This window comes from Blennius ocellaris, assembly GCF_963422515.1.
Source record: "Blennius ocellaris genome assembly, chromosome: 12".
Lineage (NCBI taxonomy): Eukaryota > Metazoa > Chordata > Actinopteri > Blenniiformes > Blenniidae > Blennius > Blennius ocellaris.
This window is the reverse complement of record NC_137661.1, coordinates 8,812,557-8,838,172: the sequence shown is the minus strand read 5'-3', so window position 1 is coordinate 8,838,172 and position 25,616 is coordinate 8,812,557. Positions and strand designations below refer to the sequence as shown.

Here is a 25,616-nt window from a genome sequence, read left to right as displayed (position 1 = left end):
TCTGTCCCCTCCACCATGAATCAAACTGGCTGTGGCTGTGACGCTCCCGTCCTGCCACCCAGCGCTGTTTGGGCTTCAGACCGACTGGAGCAGCTGCTGCTGAGTGCTGCAAATGTAAACTTCTTTCTCAAAGTCTGGGCTGACAGAGAATCTCTCAATGCAGGACTGCTGCAAATAAAACACACGTTTTCCACTCTGTAATATACATTACTTTTATTGCAAGGACTTTAGAAATAATACAAGATGACAAGGAACAAACAAGAAGTCTGCACAGGAAGCGAATGTGTTAAAAAGTCGAAGAGGTGGGTGGATGCACAGTGTGGGGGGGGGGGGGCATCATGCAGGATCTCCACTCAGAGGCCTGGAAAAGAAAAGAAGAGAGAGAAATGAGACGATCTCTGCACTGATAATCTATATCAACCTTGTCGCTGCAGTCAAACAACCAATCGGTCTTTTTCCCCACTTTAACATTATTATAAACGTTCAACAGGTTGTTCAGGACGAGACTGGAACTAAATCCAAACTCCTTCTGCCTCCCAGACGACAAACACACTCAATGAACCAACAGGTGAGAGAAGGAGGGAGACGATCTACTGTAACGCTGATTCATGACAACTTCAGACGTAGTTTCTGTCATAAGTTATGACAAGTTCCTGGTTGTAGTTTAGTTATTCACTCATTGACTGAATATTAGGTGAACATCTCCTCATTGATTATCGTCAATTATGGACTCCTGTTCACAACCTGAGAATGTCGTTTCACCTAAAAGAGATGAAGAATCAAACCCTGAACGGCTTCAGTATTTCAGCCTGTGTTGTAAATCTAGAACCCACAGAAGGGTCACTGTTTTTAAAACTCAGGCGTCTGAGAGGAGTGACAAAAGCACAGAGGGTCTGATTTACTCGCTGCCACCTCGTCGTCTCGCCACGCTGGCGTGCAGCCGCTCAAACACGAACGCGGCGAGCATCAAGCGCTCGGCTTCGCGTAGCAGCGAGGAGGTTTGTGCTGCGCTGATGTTTACAATCCTGAGTCCCTGGCGGGTGCAGCCGGGTTTTTAAGAGCAGCGCAGACTCGCACGGCGTGTCGCTGCACCATGTCACTGTATGAAAACAGCGGCCTGGCAGAGTTACAGCCAGAGAGCAGGTCTGGTTAACCTCCTCTGCTGCTGACCACCAGCCTCACGGTTGCTGTGATTCAGCTTCAGCTGGCTAAAGAAAGTGGAGCAGATCGATATGCCACGGGGGGAACAGGAAGGAGGCGAGAGCGAGATAATGAATGGACGTGGGTGGAGGAGGACTGGTCAGTGTACCTTTACTCTTTACTCGTCAATGTACTCGAAGGGCTCCGGGGGCTCGGGCTCCTGCTCCTCCTCCTCGATCCTGGGGCCGTGAGCCGAGACGGGCTCCACCAGCTCCTCCTCTTCCTCGCTGGTGTCCTTCATGATGATGATCCCGCCTGTGTGCAGCTGTAAAGTCAGAAGGTTGGAGGTTTTTAGATCAAGCCGACGACCTGCAGCACTTATTTTTAGTGAACCTTTTAGGACCAAACTCCAAACCTCCAGTTAACAACAAGAAACTTCCTTTCATACAACAAAGTGTTCAATAAATCCCCTGACCTTGAACAGATAAACTCTGAAAGTCTTCTTCACTTCCTAAACTTGCTTTTGAATAAAAACCAAACCCTTAAAAGGGGCGAGCGGCGTTATAAAACTGAAGCGGAGCAAAGCCAGCGTCACGGCGCTGAGTGACACTGGGACACACAGTCAAACACTGCTTCCTCTTTACAGGACTGCGGCGCCTGCTGGTTGGGTGACTGGACGCCGTCGTGGCGTTTACAGCGGGAAACTGTCGACGTTTACAGCGAGCGCTCCGGTGCAGGGCGGAGAGTCTGGACCTTCTGGAGGACAAAGTCTACCAACGAGCCGTTCCCACATTTTAAACTGTAGTTTAAAGAAGAAAGTCACAGCTTTGCTCTGTTCTAACTGCATTATCTGATATTAAACGTATATTAAAGGTTTCTAAGCAGTAACTCAAGTCTCTGAACAGATTGTTGCTATGAAAACGTGCAGATTAAATACACTGAACAGCTGATTTGAATACGACAGGCTGAGGATTTTCAAAAGAAAGCTCCAGTAATTGAAGGTCTGTCTCTTCTTTCAGACAGCAAACCCCGTCCTCCGTGGTTTAGACCAGAGGTCAACAACCTGCAACACTCAGAGCCATTTGGACTCGTGTCCCACTGAGCAGAACCCACTGGGAGCCGCCCCCGCCCGCCATCTTGGCACCATTATTGTTGCATAATGACGTTGCATCACATCACATCACTGCAGTTACCGGCTTGAAGGGCTGGTAGCGGCAGGTCTCCGGCATGTTGAGCACTTTGAGCTGAGCCGGCATCACCCTGGCTGGGTTTTCCAGGAGCTGGAAGTTTGGCTCCGCCTCTTTTTTCTTCTCCTTCTCCTTCTCTTCATCCTTTTTCTCCTTCTCCTTCTCCTTCTCCCCCTCCACCACTTCCTGCGAGACACGAATCAATGACAAAGTTAATAAACATTTTTGGAAGTTAAAAAGTAAAATCAAAGAACTAAAAATTGTTTAGAAGAAACTTGTTTGACAATATTTGACAGTGTTAAGCAGTCATAACTTCAGTTTTTTGTTCAGTCTGTTAATTTTTGACGTGCTTCCTTTCGTTTCAAAGTACAAAGCTTTTAGACCAGGGTCTCCAGCCTGTCCTGCAGGGTTTAGCTCCTCCCACTTGCAGAACACCTGACTGCAATGAGGGGCTTGTTATTGGGCTTGTTCACAACCTTGGTGATGACATCATCACTAGATTCAGGTCTGCTGAAGCAGGGAGAGAACTGAACCATGCAGGACAGGGGCCCCTCGAGGATCGAGGCTGGACACCTCTGTTTTAGACAATATAGATCAACACTAAACACAATTTAAAAAGAACAACAGTGAAGCCACAGGTTCTGAACTGTGCGACCCCGTTTCAGTGGGTAACTTCCACTCAGCCGCCACCTCAGCGGGTAAATAAAGTGAAAAGCCCGCGATGTGAGCAGGCTGGACGTTTCCAGGCTCGTCTCTCAGCACCAGAAGGGAGATGTAGCGTGGAGCGGGGGGGGAATCAAACCCTACTCATGGTCAGAGAGGTTGTAATGACATAAACACTGCCTGCTGTGGGTGACGGAGAAGATTAAGACCGACGTGTGTTTTGAGCAGGACCTGTTGTACGATCCACCGAAGCCAGAGTCAGAGAGCACCCATTCATTTAATCCCTTTAAAAAAAACCCGCTACTCTAAATACCGCCGAGAGATCAAAGGATCAAAAGGGTCCTTTTGTTTTAATTTGAGAACAATTACTCGGTGTGGGTGGTCCGTTCAGATCGGAGATTCCTGCTCATGGAGACGAAGCTGCTCACGTAAACTCCCCACGCGCAAAGAACAAGCAGGATAAATCCACGACTGGGCTTTAAAGTGATTGAGAGCAAAGAAGAGGAAATTGATGAGGAACCGCGAAAGAGGAGAGCGAGTTTCCACTCACCACTTCCATCTTTTCCTCCTCTTTCTCCTTCTTCTCCTTCTCCTTCTTCTTGGCTTTGGCTGTGATGGACAGCACGGCGGTGGATACCTGCCACGCACAGAGCAAAGCTTTTTCCACAACATGCAACAACATCAAGAGCTTCTGCAAACATATCTGAAAATGTACAAAAAAACAAGTTGACCACAACATAAACTTTGGTTTTGAGGAACGAAGCTACAAAAAAAAAAAAAAAGGGGGTCCCATAGATTCTCAAACAATAAACACGGTGGCGAAGACGATAATGAGCTTTACAGAGAAGGTTTGAAAAGGATTCGGAAATCAATACAAAGCTGGATCGGCTTCCCTGATGAAGGAATCTCCTTCTGAAAAAGGAAAGTAAAACATTTTGTTGTGGCGTTTTAGTTCTCACCTTTTCCTTTTCCTTTTCCTTGGGGACCTCGAGCGCCGGCGGGTAGGCGAAGGTGGAGGGCTTGCAGTTGGAGCGGTACTGCACCTTGGGCATCTGAACAAGAAGAGGGTGTGTTGTGTCAGAAATGTAGAAATTAAAAGATCAAACCTGGATGTGCAAACTACTATAAAGTAAACAGACCACGTACGATTGTACCTGTTCAAAGTAAAGACCCAGTTGGTGGCTTTTAGAGCATTTTGTTCTGGACAACAACTGAAACCTTCAGTGAATAAGAATTGTTTTTGGATTCTGTGATTCCACACGTGGATGAAAACAAATGTGGTTTATTGACAATAGAAAGGTTGTTGTCTCGTTTCCAGCAGCAGTTTGAAACTCCTGCTTTAAAGACAAAGGGTTAAAATTGAAACTGGACGGTGCTCCAGCGGGAAACGTCTGCGAAGAGTTTGATTTCAGCTGCGCGGTTCTAAAAGGAATTTGAATAACGACTGAAAGGTGAATTGAGAATGAGCAAAAGCCAAACACCAGGAAGAAAGGAATGTTCCACAATAAATTTCATGTGTCTTGTTAATTCGTCTGTCAGAGGGCTGCGAGTGGCGGCCCGACTCATCTTGTTACCACGGCGACTTCAAAAGAGTGGTGATTCGGTTAAGAAGAGGCTCCATTACATTTGACAGAGAAATCACTGCTCCATGCAGGGTAAAGACGTCGTCGCTGTAACACTCGTGAAAAAGAGTTTCAGCCTCAGATGTGACCCTTGTTTTGGTGCTTCTGGACTAAAGCTGATGTGAAAATGAACACATGCTTTGACCAACAGAAGAGGAGTCCTGCTGCCTCCTGTTCAGTGTTTGCTCTCAGTTTGCAAACGCTCCACAGCTCTGCCGCCGAACACAACGGATTTTATGCCACGTCGTAATCCGGTCATCCACCTCGAGAATCAGAGGCAGATGAGTGATTTTTACTGTGCAGGGGGCGTCTGGTAGAGAAACTCCACGTCTGTTCAACTGGAACAACCAGTATACGACGAAAATGTTCTTTTCCTGACGACGAGATGCCTCGTCATCGGAGGCTTTAAACACAACCTGATGAGAACGTCCACTGAACCACTTCACTCTCAGCCACCACCTTTGCTTCTTCACCGTCGTAATTGTATAGTAGCTTACAGGCTTTACGCCACATAAGATTCCCCAGGGCCTTGTAAAGTTGGGAATGTAACAGACCCCCCAGTGGATCAGTGTCCCTGATGGCAGGTGCTGTTGATCCAACGAACAAAATAGGAGATAAAGTCCCATCTATTGTCCGTTTAAGTCGACAATATGTCTCACTGATCTCTTGGCATTGGTGTGCGAGTGGCATGGGGCCAGAACAAGCCTGCAGTCGGGGGGGAGTCTTGTTATAGAGAGGCTGCTGGTGACAGCTGTTATCACCACAGAAAGGCGAAATACAAACACCTGCAAACGCTATGCCACATAAAATTCAGAAGTAATAACTAAACCCGACAAGGTTTACACATTAGAAATATATTATCAGACGTTAACAACTGTATTTGACAAATGTATCATGTGGCGAATGATAATGTGACAGGGGTTCGTTCGTACCGACCTTGAGATCTTTGTTCAGGCCGATGATGGCGGTTGGCGTGAAGGCCAGCGACAGGAAGTGAGAGAGGGGGAACCAGAACCAGAACTGGGTGAAGACCAGCAGGCCGACCACCGAGGGCATGTGAGTGTGGCCCGTTCTCGACTGGAGGGAGATGGTAACATTACGGCCACCTGGACAAGAAAAAGCACTGATGTCAGTTTCACTTTTATAGAGCAACACTTCATTTATCCACACAAGGACTAAATCACGCAGCATTCCAGTCTATGCAATACATTCACTGAAAATATTTGAGGAGTTCAATAACAAAATGGAATCTGATGGTAAAGAACTGCTGTTAGCCAAGACAAAAGTGTAGAATGAAATAATGAATGCATCTCAAGGTGTTCAGGGTGAACAGGCACACAACGATTCCCATCTTACATTTGTATTCAATTACAAAACACAGTCTCTCCATACCAAAGCACACTGCTTGTAGGAAGCGATGGATTACACAATATTAAAACAGATGAAAAGATTAGGATTCGCTGCCAAATACAAAATGGCTTCGGTGATAAACTAAAAGGTATTGGAGCTAGTTTATGTGTTTATATGTTCATAAGTGACACGACATGATGCTACACAACATACAGAGGAGTGATGAGAGGGTATTCTGGATGAATTGCAGGAAGGTGGTGTTCATGGTGAATCAGGTCAATGATATAAAGTGTCAGGAGAGTGGTGAAGTCGTGCGTGTTGGTGAATGAATGTTAAAAATGGATACGTCTGAAACATGGTTTGGCAATCAGTGTCTACCAGAGTTCACAGCAGAACCATTGCCAAGTGAACTATTTCAACAAAAACCACAATGGAGGTGGTGAAATGCTGTCATGATTTATTACCAATTGTGAACAATCTCAAGACTACGTGGCGTAGAAATGATCTGAAAGGAGTGCGAGGATACTGAGGGTAGGATGTTCGCCACCCCTTGACTTCAACCTGAACTGGTCACTTGAGGGAGGATCTGAATCACAGGAACAAGTGAGCCCGTCCAATACCGTGGAATGCATTGTCTCCTGCATTCACAAAGAGCCTCGATCATTATCCTTAAAGCTGAACTACACAGAAGATTAATGTCAAACGAGGGCCACGGCTGCACCTTGAAATAATACCCTTCAGTAAAAGAAATAACTTTATAATTAATATGACGGATGACTGAGTCAAACTGTATTGATGATTATATGAGCTTATTAATTAGCTGTGTGTGTGTAAGAAGTAGAGGAAATGGTTTCAAGAAAGTAAATTTAAATATCTCTGTTCTTGTAATGGCAATGTGGATAAACAAAAAACAACTTGAATACATGAAAGTCAAATAACTTCCCTTGTAAGGAAAAGCTGTGTTCGCCGTACAATCTATTCGCTACAGGGAATAAATGTACAAAGATGTGTAAAAAGAAGGTGATAAATGACAGTGGAGTGTAACTGGAAGCATGAGGAGGGAATGGAGACTCCTGGAGTCTTGGTGGGACAGACGACAGGGGCACAGCGGAGGACAGGGGGTGAAGAAGGAAGAGAGGAAGGGAGGCAACTGGGAGGAACTGGCTTCTTGTCAACGATAAAAACAAAGAACTTTTGTTTCAATGGTAAGGTTACTAGGAGTTGCCTTTTAAGCTAAAAAAGACATCGGCGAGCACAATACCATTTAAATCATCCACTGCTATCTTGAAGTCTTTTTGATTTTCGGTCAGAGGACAGATTTAATGTTTGACACATGAACCAGTGCTCTAAACGTAGCCGTCCCACAGCCTGAACACTGGCCTCAACGAGCCCCGAGCTCGCTGCTTCCACCACGTACTGCTTGAGAGAGTCTCTTGAATACTTGAGAATGGTTGAGTGCACTTGACTAACAGGTTGTGCCACCCACCCACATCTTGTTTTGCCAGCTTTCAGTCTGGTGAGCCAATTTTCATTCCACGCAGTAGGTAAGGGAGGTGCTGGGGCCACCTGAAAGACCCTCGGAGGTGCAACGTGACTCCACCGACAACCAAGCAGCCTGAAGACGGAAACGTCTCCATCTCATACAACAGCCAGCAGGACATGGCTCGCTGCAGCAAGAGTAAAATTAGCTAATTAATGGACTTGTATCAATTAGAGAGAGAAAGCATGTCAATGGGGCTTGAACATGCTGGGCGAGAGAGTAAGAAATGGATACAGAGAGCAAGAGAACGACATTTCCTGGATAATGAGCGCCAGGGTTTGTAAAACTGGGCTCTAATCACTTCCGCCAGTCAAATTATATACAATCAGCCCTGCACCTCAAACACAACGCCCTCCGAGTCGCAGCATATTAAAACTTTCATGTTGCATGAGAGTGTGTGACCATTCAAGAGTGTGTGTGTATGTGTGCGTGTGCGTGTGAGACACTGGAAACAGCTGGAAGAAGAGCTGGGAGTCTGTATGTGAACTGAATAACGATCAATACTCTGAATGGACTCGTACAGCTTGTAGTGCTTGATTGAGCACATGGTGGAACGCCTGTCCATCATCGCGAACGGCTCAACTGCTCAGAGCAAATTAACCGTGAGTGAGCAATGGAGGATGGGCAGAGTTAATCATGTGACACTGTTATGACTAATGAAAATCCCCCATAATTCATAATAACTCAGATCCTGTCATATGATGGTGCACATTCTTGAAAAAAGGCTTCACTTTGTTTAATCTACAACATCTGGTTGTGTATTTACACAGCAGTGTGTAAACTTAGCTGGTTTCTCTCTGGCTCAAGCACATGAGGTTTTGTGTTCAGGGCTAGAAAATGCGTTTTGGGTTCAGTCTACAGAGGGACGGGGCATACATTCGAATGTCGGTGTGTGAGTGTGAGTCGCTCTGTGTGTGATGATGTGCAGCGCTCCTGGACCTCACACGCACACAAACACAGGCGGCTTGCTTGTGTCCACAAACACCGCGCACAGACACACAAACACAGAAACACAGAGACCATCAGAAAAACAGAAATCACAAGCGGGGGGACCGGCGAGAGCGGGGCTGCGGGTGGAGCGCCTGGCACTAATGCACCTTAGCATGATCACTTCCAGAGTCGTGGTGCACGGGTGGTCAGCCAAAGAGCGTAAAGCAACGCCGATTAAGGTGTGCGCACAATGCACACACAGGACATTTAGAGCTTTTTTCCTAACTTGTTTTATGGAGTAATTTAGAATTACACAACGTTTTGCATTTCCCTGGAGCAGACCACCTGATGCATGTAAGACCACACGCTGATTTGATCTAATTTTTTTAGTGAAAGACCTGCACGAACCAAATGCACCTCCGCTTGTAGACTCACCTGCATCGAGGATTCCCTGGGCAAGGATGGCGCCAAACTTGGCCATCACGTCATCATGCTTGTCATTGATCACCTTTGAGTAAAGCTGCCGGAACTGGTTCACCTGCAGTTAACAAGAGTCAAGAATCACAACGTCTCTCTAAAATAAATATTCTGTCAACGGTATATTCACAGCTTCGAGAGCATTGAGCTTTGCCATGTGGCCAGACAATACCCTAAACACTGATTGCACTTTGTGTTATCAAATTGTTCAACTTTTCAATCAACCAACTGGATCCTTTAGCCTCCTGAAACTCCAGGAAGGGATGGAGCACAGCTGATGCGCGTGCAGATGGGCCTGGACTCGTCACCCTCCAGAGTCATGACAAGACTTTTTGTGATGCGTTCTGCTTCCAGTCAAGACTTTCGTTGTTTCTTTCTTTTCACTGTTTACTCTGCAAAAGCTCTGGTCTCGGTGCCATTAAGCATCATTTAGTAGTCACTGAACAATGTAGCAAATATCTAACAGACAACATGACAAATGCCAGATCAGTATTGTTCTGAGCTCTGCAGCGTTTCTTCTGCACAGAGTGGTTTACGTTTAAATGGAAATACCTCCGCTGTTTTATAGCTGTACGCCAGAGTCGAGACCAACGGTCTGATCAAAGCTGTTGGCTGCGAGGCCAATTTCATGCACTTACCTTGGGACATGTGACTTCAGTTTGCTGGATCATGATGAGGGCAGATGCGATGAGGGCTCCCTGTCTCACATAATTCACTGGGTCGTTAGTCATGGGCTCCAGGAGATTAATGGCCTCCTGTGAAGAGGGTGACAGGTAAGCTGAAAATGAATCTTTAAATAGTTGTTTTCCTGCTATGAGGTGGCGGGCACCTTAAAAGAAAAGAACAAATCGAAATATTCTTCGCCATGCAAATATGATTTTATTACTGAAATGTGAGACGACACACACTTAAAAGGTCAATTATTATTTTTACAATTTACCACAAAATAGAAAATCCACCAACTGTTTAAAAAAAATTAAAAATGAAGTAATTAATTAGCTGATTATTGGACATACATGAATTAAACAGCTGAATGATGAGCTGTCTGGCAGAATGACGCCAAGGACACAAGTGACTTCTACCGTTCTTTCTTCTGATTTATAAATCAGTACTGTGCAGAACACGCACGTTGCTCTCCAGCTGCAACTTTTAGTGGCTCCAAGCCTGAACACCCTTCAGTAGGCTGGATGAGGTTCACCATTTACCACCACAATTTTAAGCAGAAAGTAAGAACTGATAAAAAATTGTGTGGACATCTAATATTTCGTTGGATACAAAGTGATGCCATAAATGCCATTTTTGTTTCTTTTTATTGCTTTCAAACACGTTATTTTACTGTTTCAGTTTCCCCCACTTTAGGGCACAGTTTACATGAACATCCCCGATGCGAAATATAATTCCAGCTACATGACCGAGTCAATAGTTGCCCCGACTGGAGGGTTGACTAAACATGATTATGTGAATTACAGAATAACAAGGTGAGCTCAGCTCGTGAAAGCCTGGCCCACACCAAACCTGCAAACTTGACCTTTTACACAAAAAAGAAGTAACATAAACAGTGTCAAATCTCAATGTTGGATATTTTGGTCCTGTGTGACATGATAAATGGATTTCATTTAGATCATGCCATTTTTTTATTTTTTATTTTCTACAGCTTCAGTCATCCCAATCTCTTCAGCTTATGGACACGGGATTAAACATTTCACCTTGTGACTGAAAGACAACCCATTCAACCAAAATCAGGCCCAATATATTACATGCGATACTCACATCATATACTAGGGAGAAAAATAATTTGCCTACATGGATAAAAGTAACAGTGATTCAATAGCAAAAAAAAAAGTTGAGCATTTACCACATTAATCCAGTGGACATAAAAAAACAGAAGGTCCTTAAATGTGACCTCTTAAAATCTATGTTCACGTGTGTCGGCATAAAACGATATGTTAGCTCACTCCTTTCAGTATCTTTTCCATTGGACACTGAACAGCTGAGTGCAGCACAGCCACTATAGCTTGTTGATAATTACCTTTCCTGTATTCAGCCAGAGTCAACCAGACCTCACAAATTAATAACATTAATGTCATCCATATCTGGTTGCCCCCGACAACAGAGCAACAATCGGTCTCCTCCCATGATAACTGTGACGGATGGGGTGAAGGAGGCCCACATCTTCTGCTTTTTTATGTCTGCTCCCTCCTCTGCCCTCCGGCCAGTACATCATTTTTACTTTTCTTTCTGTTGAACAGTAATTGTTGTAACCGACACCAACGGACTCAGAAAGAGGCGTCCGCTCTGCCGAGGAAAGAGAAACAAACTGGGATGATGACAGTGGAGGTAAAATAAACCACGTTTCATCTGTGCTTTTGGCTCGACTGGCTGAGACAGCCGCGTACCAAGATGATCGCTCGGCGTGTAAAGCCAAACACTCGTCGACCACATCCTGTCTATGATGGGTTGTTGGAAGGGGGGTTAATAGAGGGTACTTACTGTCAGACCCAATCAGAGCAGGTTGGTTGCTTAAGATCATGTTAATCTACATGCTTAGAGCTTGTGCCCCAATGCCCCAAATGACTGTGAAATTAGACTTGATTCAGCAAAACTACAAACTGGCTTGATGCTTGTGTAAATAAATGGAAATGTGGTGACCACATTTTACCACGAGATAATTTCCATTTTAATACACATTTATAGAAACAGTATCATGTGACAAGTTTACTGAAACAATGAAATGTTTCTTGCACGAGTCTGCTTGGTGTTTAACATTACATTTCCACACATAATTCCCTGTGAATAATGTTTCCATGCAATTCAATAAACAATCTCAACAGTTGTTTTTCTATTTTGAATTTCATTATGGCACTACATCAACATAAACAGACTGCAGGCATGGTCAAAACATTTTTTGTCCTGCTGGGTTTGGTTCTTTTCGGCATACAGCAGATTACGTCCTGTAAACAAATACCAACACCGAAGTGTGAATGATGGTAAGAAGCATGTTCGCCACCTAAATAAGGGACCCGGTAATCTTGACACCATCATCACACTCACTGTGCTGGAGGGCTTACGAGCAGGTCGGTAGCACGTGGCGGCTTGATCTGGTCCACATTAACAACCTTAGGCAGTGGAATGAGCCATGATGAGGTCGGTCAGTCAACAGAACATGAGAGGTCAAGAGGCTGCCGGAGTCTAAGACCGTCTTATTTACTCTAGTAACACTAAAGCCCATGATCCAAGTTGGCACATTCACCAAACCTGGATTTGTATTTAAATCCTTATTGAGTTCAACAAACAAACACTGAAAACCTCTTTTAAGCACCTTGACCTGCACTTCTGCATTAATAAATCACACACCGGAGCAATTTACTGGCTGCTTTATTGAAAAGCCAGATAGTCGTTGTTCAGCGACACGTGTTGCATCACAGACAACATAAAGCCCCCAGAATGCGTGAAGATAGTAAATCAAGTGCTGTACTTGGAGTGGAATTGCTTTGCCGATATGATTACAAACTGAAAAATTATTGTTTGTATAGAGAGAAATCACTAAAATTCAATATCTGTTGTCAGGGATCAATATGAATATAACCAGTCACAATTTTATATATTGGGCAGAAACAGACTTTGAAGACGACAAAGCAAATTCTTCAATACTGATTGGAGCTTTACTTCAAAGTCTACAATTAACAGACAGAACGCACTCGAGCTCCACTGATATTGTGAGCGACTGCAATGAGGTTTTTTCCAGTGGTCGTTTTTGCACCAGAAAGATAAAAGCCAGCCCAAATATATTTTTGAGTAAAGTGGAACAAATAAGAACTGACCTTGTTGCCCGTCCCAGCGCAGCAAATTCCCAGAGCCATAGCAGCCCCACAGCGCACGTGAGGATTGTAGCTCTCTGACAAGAGAGACACCACACTGGGGCACTGCTCCGGGGTCCTGAGGAAAACAGAGAAAGACAATAAGAAAGACATTTATAGGTTTGCAAGAAGCCTTTTGACCATCAAGCTGAAGGATAAAGTGAATTAATGTGATTGACATAAAATAGTATGAGGTAATATGCCGTCATATGAACCAAACTACTAATCGTTAAAACTGGCACCGGGATTTTTAGGTTATGGCAAAATCGGTACCAATTTTTAATTCACCATGTTTTAACACCACAGTTGCAGCGTCTTTTTGTTTTTATAGCGCAAGTCGACAATATCCTTCTCAAAGGGAACAAAACAATTTTGAAAGAAAGTGTGTGAAATTGGATGCTGGGTTCTGGCTCATATTTAGTCAAACTCGTAGCCAACAGCTTTTCTCTCAGTGTGGTGATGTGGTGGAAAAGAAAGCCCAGATGTCAGAGAGCCAAACCATTTGAGCCAAAGCGTTGGCTGCGGACAGATTTGCCAATACGTAAATGAAAAGCACATTAAGATGTCCCAATTAGAAAATACAACTGAAGCAGTTTATTTCAATGGAAAGAACGAAGATTAAAGAGTGTGCAACCATAGTTGTAAAATTCAATTATAAATGCTTATAGAAAAAGATCTGCCAACTATGTGCACTTTTGACTCGAACAATTCCACATTCATGAACCGCATGCAATCATCTGCAAGTACAAGGAAATTGATGGTGCCGATTGAAAGAAAAAAAAATGTACAAATGAGGAAAGGACACATCCTTACATTGAAATAGCAACATTTTGGATAACAGAAACCTGACAACGAAAGTGTGAATGTGAACTATGTTATCGGTTTCAATTAATTGCTTTTGAGAATCTTCTTCAGTTATCACAGCCGGGCAAACAAGATATATTCTGTTCATTTGTGAAATTATCTGTCGGATGCCAAGAACTGGACAACTTCCAAGAGAAAGTTAGTGTTGATAACGCCTGCAAAGTTAAATTAAATAGGTCAATGACCTCAAACCTGCGTGACTCCAAAAGTTTATTTTGAAAAATAGGAGAAACGTCTGCATTTTGACATAACACATAACACATGCAGTTTGAACAGTTCCTTTCTTTTGTTTGTTACCATGAAAGAGTCGAGGCCTCAGTACATCAGTAAAGGTAAAAACGGTGAATCCAAAAACTGCTCTCAGCTCAGTTTACCTTGTAACTAGTTAGTAATTAGTCTCTTCAAACTTCTCTCAACCGGAAAAGAAAAATAGAATATCTACACAGGGTTGACACAACTGTACCGACAGAAAACAACTTTTTTGGGGGGGAAAGGTACAAGTGTACAGGGTGTTTGTTATTTACAGTATATGTGGTCATGTTCTCACAGAGCCTGTTGGGTCGGTTCATAATGAGTCACTACTTGGGAGAGGACACAGAATGTGAAACCTTTGGAGAAAAAATGTGATTTGAGCCTTTTTGAATTAAAACTGTCCCGATACCCTCTTTGGTGAAGGCTCTTTACTCCCCACCTTGGATTACATGGTTCATGGTACGTCTGGTGAGAGATCAATGGGATCCGCATTGGGCGCAACGTCATCAGATTTTGCAGCGGTAGCACGTTCCCACATAATTTGTGATTTAGACTCTGAAATATACTTGGATTGACAATAACTAGAGGCACAACTGAAAGAGAAAATACTGGGTATTGTTTTTCAGTAGAGTATATTTAAATTTATTTCCAACTACCAAATAGCAGACAATCTTAAGGCTTATGTTATGGTGTGATGCAGTTATTAAATTGTGAAATAAACCAAATAAGAAAATTGAAATACGGCAACAGTGAATTGATAACATTTATCTAAAGTTTAAACTTGCCAATAGCTTGCTCCAGAGATTTCCATGCAGATAACCATAAAACTGCACAAAGCTTTGACTTGTGTCATTAAAGTACTGTTTGAATATACATGAATACTTCATGTATTACAGCATGAGTGATATATGCATTGATAACCTCAAAGCATTCTTCTGGTGGACATTACAGGTGATACCTGTGACACATAACTCATCTATATAAGAAGGTTGGAATAAGCAGACTATAATTATGTTTTGCAAAAAGAATCATATTTATAATAAAAATACCCTCACTGTGAGAGACTAAATTTAATGAGCTGGCTTCCCATTCACACGACACATGACAGCACCTGCACAATATCCCGCATTACCGGGTTTCTTCTGAATGAAGTGCTGAAACTGACATTATAATACCGACCAAACAAAGATGGGATTTCTTTCAAGTACACATTAAAGTTTCACTGCAGGCCATTTACTTTTTCTGTGTTTTTAATACATTGTTCTTATTTATACTATTGATAGATATATCATCTTGGTGTTAACACACTTGAGACAGTAATGTGAACTGTTGTGACAAGCTAGGATTGCAGCCTGTCACTGGAAAATAGGCTTGGTTTGATGTAGACAATAGTTGGCGCACATTCAAATGTCTTCAAGCAGGTATTCACAACATAGCGAGAAGTTTTGAGGAAATATGCCAGTCATCTACCTTGTTCATGTAATCGCTGTGCACATTACTTGATTTTTAACACGAGATGTGACATAATAAGAACAAACAGATTAATTTCTAACAGAAGTGATTCTGTGTTCACAGACAAGATCAGTTGTTCAAGAAAAATGATTATCTGAAACATATTTGGAGTGTTGGTGTGAATAGTGGATGTGTACAATATAAATTCCTCTCATGTTTCTATAAAAGGCTTAAATAATTTACAATTATCTCAGCACTGAACACTCAATATTCTATATTTTGTAGACACTGATAGAATGAAGATTAAATATCTATATGTGTAGGTATCCATAATCATGTGTTACAAACGAGGATTAAATTGGGCTTCAAAATGTGAGATTGCTGGGAACAAAAGCAAAAAGCTATGAACAAAAATATTTTTCAAGCACAACGTAAAAAGTCTCTTCCTACACTCAGATGCAACCACCCCCCCCATCAATGATTTCTTCAAATGAAGGAGAGAACAGAAAGTGACAAATATAAACAGTGTGATGACTGTGTTGAAGGAAATTACCTCCCAGAACCACTGGCACATTGCCAGCCTGAAGACATTCATCTGTTTTGTATAGTCACGCTCGCCTGTGAGACTGACGGGAGGGAGGGAGGGAGGGAGGAGGGAGGGAGCGAGGGAGCGAGGGAGAGAGAGAGAGAGAGAGAGAGAGAACAGGGAGGGAGAGAGTGCGGGCTGATCACAGGCAGCGAGAGGGAACTGGAGGAAGGCACTGGAGAGCCACAACATCTGAAAGTTTTAAACCTGTGATCGCCGTAGGTGATGCGAAGCAGGACTGGGGGTTCCTCCAACATGTGGACTCGGAGCAAATTCCACATCATGGACAGATGCAGGCCCGGACAGATTTAGGTTTTGCTGCTGAGGGAGGGCATTTTCTGTCAGACTCTTATGTGGGGACGGTGGAAATATAAAGACGCGAAAGGGAACTTTAAAAGAGTCACTCGACGACAACGTGGAAAAAGACTTGCGAGGTGCTGGATCCTGAGCTGCACGCTCTTTCCGAGCATAGAATATTTGCTCCAGCATTTATGAGAGTGAAAAACGGAGCAGCTTGGATCAAACCTTTAACAGCTGAAACACCAAAGAAGACCACCAAAGAAGAAACAAGTTTTTTTTTTTAAGCTGGTAAGCAACTTTGTTATGATGTATGGATTTTATTTGAATCAAAACACTTTCTGTATTGTTTTGATGCATACCTTCTCTCTGCAATTACAGATTTTCCAGATATAATTTCAGGACACTCAAATCTTAAATTGATAGCTTATATTTTTTTTAAGCAATTATTAAATTTGTTGTAATATAAAGCAAACCACAAGAGAAGATTAAAACTGCTGTCATTCAAGTTTTCCACCTTGGCAAATCTCTTTGCTATGATGTGGAAACAAGTGTCACACAGGAAAGACTATGTTCATTTGTAACTACTAATATCTCCTCATGTCTTCTTTCAGACAAATTAAAGCGAGGGGTAACGAGCGGTGCTTTTAACAGGCCCATTTCTTATTTAAAGTGGATTCAGAAGAAGACGAGAGCATCAGCAGCCTGGGGAAAAAGAGGACACCAACTAACATGCCTCTGTGGAAGTACTAACCGTGGTGGGATTATTACCAACGTTGGAGTTTATTGCATTGGACCCCGACTTTTTTTTTTTTTTACTCTTATGGTCTTGAAGCAGTAGATGGTCTACTGATCACCAGCTTCTTCCTTTGAGTTTGTGCACTGTAGGACGGATGAAGCTTCTTGTGCGCTGACCTCAAGCTGTCCTACCCTACCCTGCGCCCTTTACCAGTAGGACCAAGTGACCATGCTGACCGATTGTCGCACGCCAGAAAAATCAGAGCCCCGACTCTTGCTCAGGCACACTGTGATCTTGGCAGAACCATGTCTCACCCAGTTGTGGCACAGCTCGAGGCCAACGACTCCACTGCAGGAGAAGCGCCTGAGATTCAGCTGAAGTGGGCTGCGCTGCTTATCGTCATGGTCATTATCCCCACGATCGGAGGAAATATCTTGGTCATTCTTGCCGTGTCGCTTGAGAAGAAGCTGCAGAACGCCACCAACTACTTTCTGATGTCACTTGCGGTGGCTGATCTGCTGGTGGGGCTTCTTGTGATGCCCATTGCGCTCATCACGGTTCTCTACGGTGAGTCTCGTCGTGCTCTGCCTTGGTCAGCCTGTCTCACATCGTTACACAATCCCAAAGAAACACACGCTCGGAGATGATTACGAAAATTCAGTCAGGCCCAAATCTTTGAAGATTTATTTTGATTAAATTCCAATGACCTTTAACATTCCTCTGCTACTTATTTTAGATACACTTATATATTATAAAGATTTATGTTGATTTAACGCTGAAACAATTATTTAAATACATTTCATTTCAATAATACAACAGCAAAAGAACTAAAGTGAACTACTATACTGTATATTTTAATAGCATCACAACATTTCCACAGGGTGAATCTATTAAGTTTATATTCCACTGGACAGTAACTATTCAGGTCCACAGATTGAAGAGTGGCGTTGCAAATGTCCTCTGTAGTATCCGCTTTGTTATACTTCCACTGACTGCGTCAGTGGTTGTAGATGACATTTGTATCTCTTATACAGGGACAACAATCAATCCACAATTATTTTATCTTTGTAACAAAATAATTTCTGGATCCATGCTGCTCTTGGCTATTTTGATTTACTGCTAAAAATAGTTGGAAACTAGTTTGGACGGAATTATTAAAAGGTTTAGTTTCATAATCCTGAAGAGTTCTACCCGCTTGCACTGCTTCCGATGAGGAATCAGAGAAACTGAATTTGACAAATTATATCAAGAGTGACAAGGCCATTTATGAACAAATAAAATATGAAAAATCTCAAACAGAACTTGATTTGTAAACACCAAGTTTGAATGATGATGCCTGTCATGGTTAGTATTCCAAAATGACATTTACTCCCAACAATACATCAAACTGCCGCAATCTGGAAAAATAGGAAGGAAATCTCTAAAGTGCTGAATAGTTTTAGACCTCGGCTGCTGTCATCCCCTTATAGAGGGATAAAACTGGGGAGTACTGGGGTCTGGAGGCGGAGGTCATGGGGACATAAACATATGTGCAGTGTGTACATGAGGGTGGCGTGAAGCAGAGCAGTGCTGCCCTGACAGGCAAACTGCCAAAGCAAGTACTGGTGCTTCCTCCTACCTCAGCTGAAGAATGTGATGCGGAATCAAGTCCCGAGCACAGAAGAGCTTACAGTCAATATTAGTGCCATCACACACACACTTTACAAGAAATGGGGGCGGCGTGGTCCTGTTGAATAAAACAATATCTAAATGGAGTAGGTCCCAATGAGTCAGACCATGACCTCCACATGACAGGTCAACATTCAGTCACTTGCATAGCGACGCGGCTTCATCGGGAAACCAGGAACATTAACAAGAGAAGTTTGTTAGATGACATAAACAAAGGTCATCCGGAGTCTGTGTTTTTAATGTAATGATATTCAAAAATATGAAATTGCCACATCTGTAAATTAAAAAGAAAAAAAAGTGGTTTAACCTACAGAAAAGCACAACTCTCTCCTCAGCTGCATCTTAGCTCATTGTACATTTTAATCCCTGCTCACTTTTAAATAAACCAGCAACCTCTATCTTAAGTTATGAACCTTCATGCGCTGAGAAACAAACATCTGCGATATGCCAATAAAGCCATTGCTACTCTTTCAAAGTCATTGTCATTTATGTGGACTTAGTTTTTACGAACCGCATTAAATGCAATCCAGATAAATTGGGGTAAATTATTCAGGAGCGAGTTGATATTTATAAAAAAAAAATTAAGAATGTAACTGAACTTTTAACCCCCGTCCTCCTTTCTCCTATAGATCAACAGTAATAACCCACACAGAAGTTTCCAGCTGGGGCTTTTGGTTCCATAACTTTCTTCAGCTTTTTTATATGAATTTAAGCGTTTAATTTAATTGCTGCACTGACGAATCCCTTTTCTGCAAGTTGAAGCAGAATCTTTGTGAGACAGGCCTGGATGTTCTAAAAAGGTTGACCAACTATTCTCTTCGCTGATCAGTCATCTTAACCACAGACTACAATTTAACTTAAGCCAAACTGAAAGGTATAAGCCATGTGTTGAGATTAACTTATGAGGAAAGAGACAAGTGAATTAAAAAGACAGCACCGTTTTAAATATTATTAGGTTAGGGTTTTCTTTTTTTTATTAGTCATATAAACACAGCAAATAAATTGATATTCCTATATCACTATTCCTTCCTGCAGTTCCATCATAGTGTAAAGTGCTGTTATGTCACATCATGCAGAATATTTCAAGTAGCCCGTCACCTTTGAACTGAATAACAAAAGCACAAGTATATAAATTGCTTTTCTCTGGCAATAAAACTTGAGTCCAGTCTTCCAAATAGCCATTACAATAGACATTCATACATCAACAAGAGCTATGCAACTAAAAAAACAGCCAGTAAATATGACAAAGTTCTGTCAAGGATAAACTCCAAAATTATTGAGGATAAAACACAGCAGTAAAACAAACCCGTGCAGGTGATAGCCAGGGCCTTCAGAAAACAGAAACTGCAGTAAAGTTATTACACTGTATTTACTAAAGTATAAAAATATATTAAATAGAACAAAAGTGAAAATTATGTGCAAAAATAAATCATAGCAAATGGCACAAAAAACCAAACTGATATAAATCATTAACACAACATTGTAAACTTAATACAAACTTGTTCTAAGGCTTGCTAAATATGAATACAACAAACCAGAACTGCAGAGAGCAATTTAAAGCTCACTCACTGAGAGGTTTTCAGCTTAACTAAGCACATTTTCTAATGACTTGTCTGTAGAAACATATCTTGTTTATTGGAATTGGCATGGTAGGTACAAAGGGGCTATTGTGAGAATGAGTGGAATAACAAACCTTGGCAATGAAAGTAATCAACATGGTGACTCAAAACGTTTCCCCCTGTATGACAAGTACATGGTGCACGTCAAAGAAAACACAGGGCAAGCAAATGAAGGAAGGAGTAATAAAAGAAAATGATCTTTTGCTATGTTAATGGGTGACTAGACATAAGCCAGAACAATTGCTTGCCAGTTTTATGCCCGGAACTGAAAATAAATACTACTGTTGTGCATAGTCTCCAAGCGGACATAAAAAGCTTCGAGCTCCATAAACAGTCAACGAACCTTTCTTTTTCCAGTAAAGTCATTCCTCAGAGATGAACAAACACCAATCCTTTTTTCCCCCGAACGCTTTCCCATTGTGGTCAATGTGTTGTAACCTCAAGTAAGTAAGAAGCTTGTTCTGTAAGGAAAGCGATTTTTAACAGAAGTCCATTAAATTAGCAGCTAATTGCAGAAACATTATCAGATCAATAATGTGAATTATTGTTGTAATTCATTTGTTTCGTCTTCTCTTTAGACTCTGGATGGCCTCTTCCGGAGTTCCTCTGCCCAATTTGGCTCTTCCTGGATGTGCTGTTTTCGACTGCGTCCATCATGCACCTTTGTGCAATTTCACTGGATCGCTACATTGCCATCAAGAAGCCAATCCAACACAGCCAGTACAAATCCAGATCCAAAGCAATGGTCAAGATCGCACTGGTGTGGCTCATATCCATTTGTAAGCATCTGTTCAGCTTTCTCCAGATTTTCTTTATTTCTACTGAAATACTACAGCAGCAATAGCATCACCGCATCATACAGCTAAAGTATAGAAATTTCAGGACTGTTCGACAATCTTAACTCTCAAGGCATGAGTTTGCCAATATTAATTATGCTTATCATTTTCCAGGTATTGCAATTCCAATTCCTATAAAAGGGCTTAAGAACTACCACGTTCCCAACAACATCACCTTCAACAGTAACCACACATGCCTGCTGAAAACTGACACCTTTCGGGAGTTCATCATGTTTGGCTCCTTGGCAGCATTCTTTGTCCCTTTGACAATCATGATGGTTATCTATCTACTCACGGTGCAGGTTTTGCGCAAAAAGGTTTACTTGCTCAGATCAAAGGTGACTCAGCGCTTAAACTACCCAACAGTCTCCACGGTTTTTCAAAAACAACCAACTATGACTTCCCTTCAAGCTGAACAAATGAACATGCTGGACAACAGGCTTCTCAGGATGCAAGAAAAACCCAATACAGGCACAACAAACAATCCTGCAGGGAACGCAATGTCATTTCGGAGAATGTCAACGATGGGGAAGAAATCAATGCAGACTCTAAGCAATGAGCAGCGGGCCTCAAAAGTGCTTGGCATCGTCTTCCTGTTATTTGTAGTCATGTGGTGCCCTTTCTTCATTACAAATATCACCTCGGTGCTCTGCCCCGGTTGTGATGCCGACCTCATTTCCCGCCTCATGGAGATCTTTGTTTGGGTGGGCTACGTGTCATCAGGCATCAACCCGCTGGTCTACACACTCTTCAACAAAACGTTCAGGGAGGCTTTCACGCGTTACATCACTTGCAACTACAAAACCTGCACGACTGGGCACCAGCGACCAATAACTTCAAATGCGGATTGGACGCTCACGGGAATTTCGTTTCGATCGTCTGTGGCGGAAAACTCAAAACTCTTCATGAAGCAGGGGATGAAGAACGGCATTGGAACAATGAGCTACCAGAGTCCATTGAAGTGTCGGCAAACACCTGTACAGTCGTGCAGTGGCGTTGCGCTCGACACAATACTTTTTACTGAAAATGATCACGGTCAGCAGGAGGAACATGTGAGCTGCCTATGAAGACACACAATAAAATGAATTCATATTGTAACAATTGGATCTGATCTATGGAGCCATTTTTAAATCTCTTAAGACAAAGGCTTTTCCGGAAATATACATTCAAGAGACAATCATCAACTAATCTCTACTGGATACACACTCCATTGCCTATTACACACTGCACAACAGAAAAATCGGCCTTATTGTTGTCTGATGTTACCGCTGTGTGTTGACATCAAGCTGTGAGAAGGCAAACAAGACTGCATTTTCAATTATGTTCATTTATGTAATTTCTTTTCCACTACATGTCAAACCCCCTTGTTGTCTGACTGAATGAGAAGGATGCTGAATATTAATAAAACGATGCTGTGACCGACTTCAGCCTTCACTAGAAAGTAAAACATGCCAAGAGTCATGACATAACAGGCCAAACAACACTTAACAGTATGTTCAACATATAGCAGGTCACAAGAAAACTGAACAGAAAATTGTCCGTAGCAGTGTATAAATCCACTACTTTGAAGCTACCAGAAAAAAAAAGAAGACAACCGGAAAGCTGAACGTAGTATAAAGTACATTCCTAAGCTGATCCCTTCAAACTAGGCTATGTGAATATGCTACCAATCATCTCAAGCTACGTTTATACTTCAAGACAATCACAACTCTACCTTTCAGATCTTTTCTGCAAAAGACATGAAATTGCATTGCACTTCTGAAATGTAACTTTTTTCATTCTTGTATGTGTATTGCAAACCTGCTGTTTTTGATATGTTGTAACGGTTTCCTAATAAATGATTGTAGACATGAAAGAATTAAATCCACTTTAAATGAAAGCATGAATGTTTTTTCAATAATACATTTTGTGTTGCTGACCTAAAACCAAAGTGAAAACCATTTATGTTTATGTATCGTTATCTACAATGTGCATGCTGCGTCGTTTAATGCCAGGAGCAACAAAGCACATCATTGAAAATGAAAAAAGAACATACCACACTACAACATCAGAAATGTTTTACTTTTGATTCGGCGGGATTTGCTCACCATCAATAAACTACACATTTGTTGTTTTAGGATGAAAAAAATAGATTCAAGCCAACAAAGTCATTCTCCTTGTATTCACATTGGGAGAGTGCAGAGGGATTTATCCGTGACCCATTAGGGTGTCAAGTTGGAATGGGAAAGGAAATTGGAGTCCGTATGGTTCAGAATCCTTTTGTAAACATAAGGAAGATTCCCAAAAGATTTATCTGACAGCTTGTTGATCAAACAGAATATCGCAAAGCCTTTTTTGGGCCGAAAAATTGACTTCCAGATATTTGTGTACCCACTGTGAAATCTTTTCAACACTGCTCTGGGGTCTGATGAGTAAATTCATGGAAATGTGAGAAGGATGAAACAAACAGGTGAAGAGAAAATGTGTGAATGATAACGACAGCCCTCTACGGCAAAGACATGATAACCAAGAAGACAACAAGAACACTGTCAATTCTGTATAATGTATTCAACCTTGAATAGAAGTTATGATTGTTACTACATAAAATGTTATCCCATCTCAGGGACCTGGAAAGTCCAAGTACAGACCGTCAAAATATTTGTGGCAGAAAGACCGTGGGATATTAATATCACTGTGTGTTTTAATCCGTCTTAAAACACATGGAAATGAAATGAGTGCATGCATTTGGGCTATTGTTAATTTAAATCTTTTACTGACAGCCTAGTATGAATAATGGCATGCTCACTAGTAGCATTAGAGTACATCTTTAATATGTTTGCAGTGTGTATATTGCCAATGTTTGTGGCAAATCTCATATGCAATAGACACCTAATTATTTATAGGAAATGTTGTGAAGTAGATTTTCAACAAAACTAAACCCTTTTTTCCATTAATATTAACTTAACCACAACGAAGATATTGTTGTACATTTACAAAGTGTGATTTAGTGTAGTGTCACAGAATTAGTTCAAATATTATGGCACTAAAGAGAAAGAGGTTGTACAAACTACTAAATGTGATGTTCACTCAGTTTAAGGAATTAAGTTTGATTCCTACCTGAACAGGATGAAGCCGATGGACTCGACGGCCGCCCTTCTGACATCATCGTTGACGTCACTTACCTTTAATGCAATAAGAACACCAGTCAAATCACCAAAAAATTATATTAAGATTAAATGTAATACTCATGATGTAGGTCTCTTGCATTACACAGAAAACAGAATACTCCAGTATCTTGAATACGCTTGAATACAGTTAGCTTGCACAAGCTGCCACCTGGTGGACAAACTGTTCAAAATCTGGAACTATGGGATGGGCGAAAAGTCAGTTGCATGCAATTATTCTTTTGTCTACAACAATGAATTTGATGCGTCTCAATCTAAAATCTTTCTACCTCTGAATCATAGAAGTTTTGCACGATTTCTCCTGAATGTAAGACTTTCATTCTTTGCATTCAATTCAATAAAGGTTTTATTGCATTAAATGCAATTGTTATTAAACCTCAACACATTGCTACAAATAATCATCACATTTATGACTGCAAATACAAATGAGTCAGAAATCCTGGCAAAAACACTCAAATCAGGAGCACTATTTACAAACCCAGTGGCATCCGTTCATGGAAACTGCTTCACTATCACTGAGACAAAAAGGTCCCCTGTCAATGAAAATGCTTCAAACAGTAATGAGCGAGACACTCACAGCGACATGCAGAAGCCGTCTGATAGCCTTGTTGTTCCCGGAGCCGCAGTAGGCCATTCCCACAGTGTACATACCAGAGCGCCTCAGGATGGGGTCCTGTCATTGACGGTGAGAAAACAGAACGCTGCAAGACTTTCCATGTCGATGCAAAACTAAAAACAACAAAACCTCAACTGGTCCCGCAGCTAGATTACGGAACGGTTTCTGACACGCGCGACAGAGGAAGAGGCGCATGAACGTGGGTAATAAATGTACATACAGAACATAATACACCAAACGATTGCACGTTGAAAATTCAGGTTTCATGAAGGCAGTGACATTAACCTTTTTGAGAAGGAAAGAACTCCAACTGTATCGTGTTAAAGGCTTGCTCTGTCAGTGCTTTTCAGTGATACCTTGTCTCTGCAGAGGCTTTCAATGAGGGCATCAGCCTCCTCCATGCGCCCATACATGACCATGGCGATTCCCACCGCCAGGCCACGCAGGATCTTCTCGTGCTGCGTCTCCTGAGCGTAGCCCACCATGTCCTCGATTGCCTGAGCTGACTTGGAGCCCAACATGACCAGACCCAAAGCCAAACCAGCTGCTTCACCTGGGAGACATGGGGAAATGCCGTTTTAGAACGCCTCCATTTGGATTTTAGCCTTTTAAAAACGAGATTAACATAAAAATAAGCAACAAGGGTCTTAGACTCGTCATCCATCCATACTTTTAAAAATCTAAAAGCATACTTTTCAAGGAAATAAAAAAGCACATCAGTGCATTTCATTTTTCATCGTCGAGTGCCCAATTTCTA

General features: G+C 42.0%; 2 protein-coding genes across 2 annotated transcripts in view; one reads left to right on the top strand and one right to left on the bottom strand.

The window, feature by feature from the left end:
- Positions 1-207: 207 nt before the first annotated feature.
- The window catches only part of psmd1 (proteasome 26S subunit, non-ATPase 1), a 30,867-nt gene continuing 5,458 nt past the window's right edge, over positions 208-25,616 (bottom strand). The window contains exons 14-25 of the mRNA XM_080505780.1: positions 25,216-25,412; positions 24,821-24,916; positions 24,176-24,240; positions 12,731-12,845; positions 9,548-9,664; positions 8,868-8,970; positions 5,549-5,718; positions 3,950-4,042; positions 3,541-3,627; positions 2,334-2,513; positions 1,310-1,465; positions 208-361 (exon numbers count right to left, since the gene is read on the bottom strand). Of these exons, the coding sequence (XP_080361906.1) occupies positions 1,319-1,465; positions 2,334-2,513; positions 3,541-3,627; positions 3,950-4,042; positions 5,549-5,718; positions 8,868-8,970; positions 9,548-9,664; positions 12,731-12,845; positions 24,176-24,240; positions 24,821-24,916; positions 25,216-25,412 (1,370 nt within the window). The 3' untranslated portion in view covers positions 208-361; positions 1,310-1,318. The remainder of the gene's footprint in view (positions 362-1,309; positions 1,466-2,333; positions 2,514-3,540; positions 3,628-3,949; positions 4,043-5,548; positions 5,719-8,867; positions 8,971-9,547; positions 9,665-12,730; positions 12,846-24,175; positions 24,241-24,820; positions 24,917-25,215; positions 25,413-25,616) is intronic.
- htr2b (5-hydroxytryptamine (serotonin) receptor 2B, G protein-coupled) lies at positions 17,262-22,940 on the top strand (the record flags this gene model as incomplete). Its single annotated transcript, XM_080506685.1, has 3 exons — positions 17,262-17,523; positions 20,822-21,022; positions 21,194-22,940. The coding sequence occupies 3 exons, from the start codon at positions 17,262-17,264 to the stop codon at positions 22,144-22,146; spliced, it is 1,416 nt and encodes a 471-aa protein (XP_080362811.1). The 3' UTR covers positions 22,147-22,940.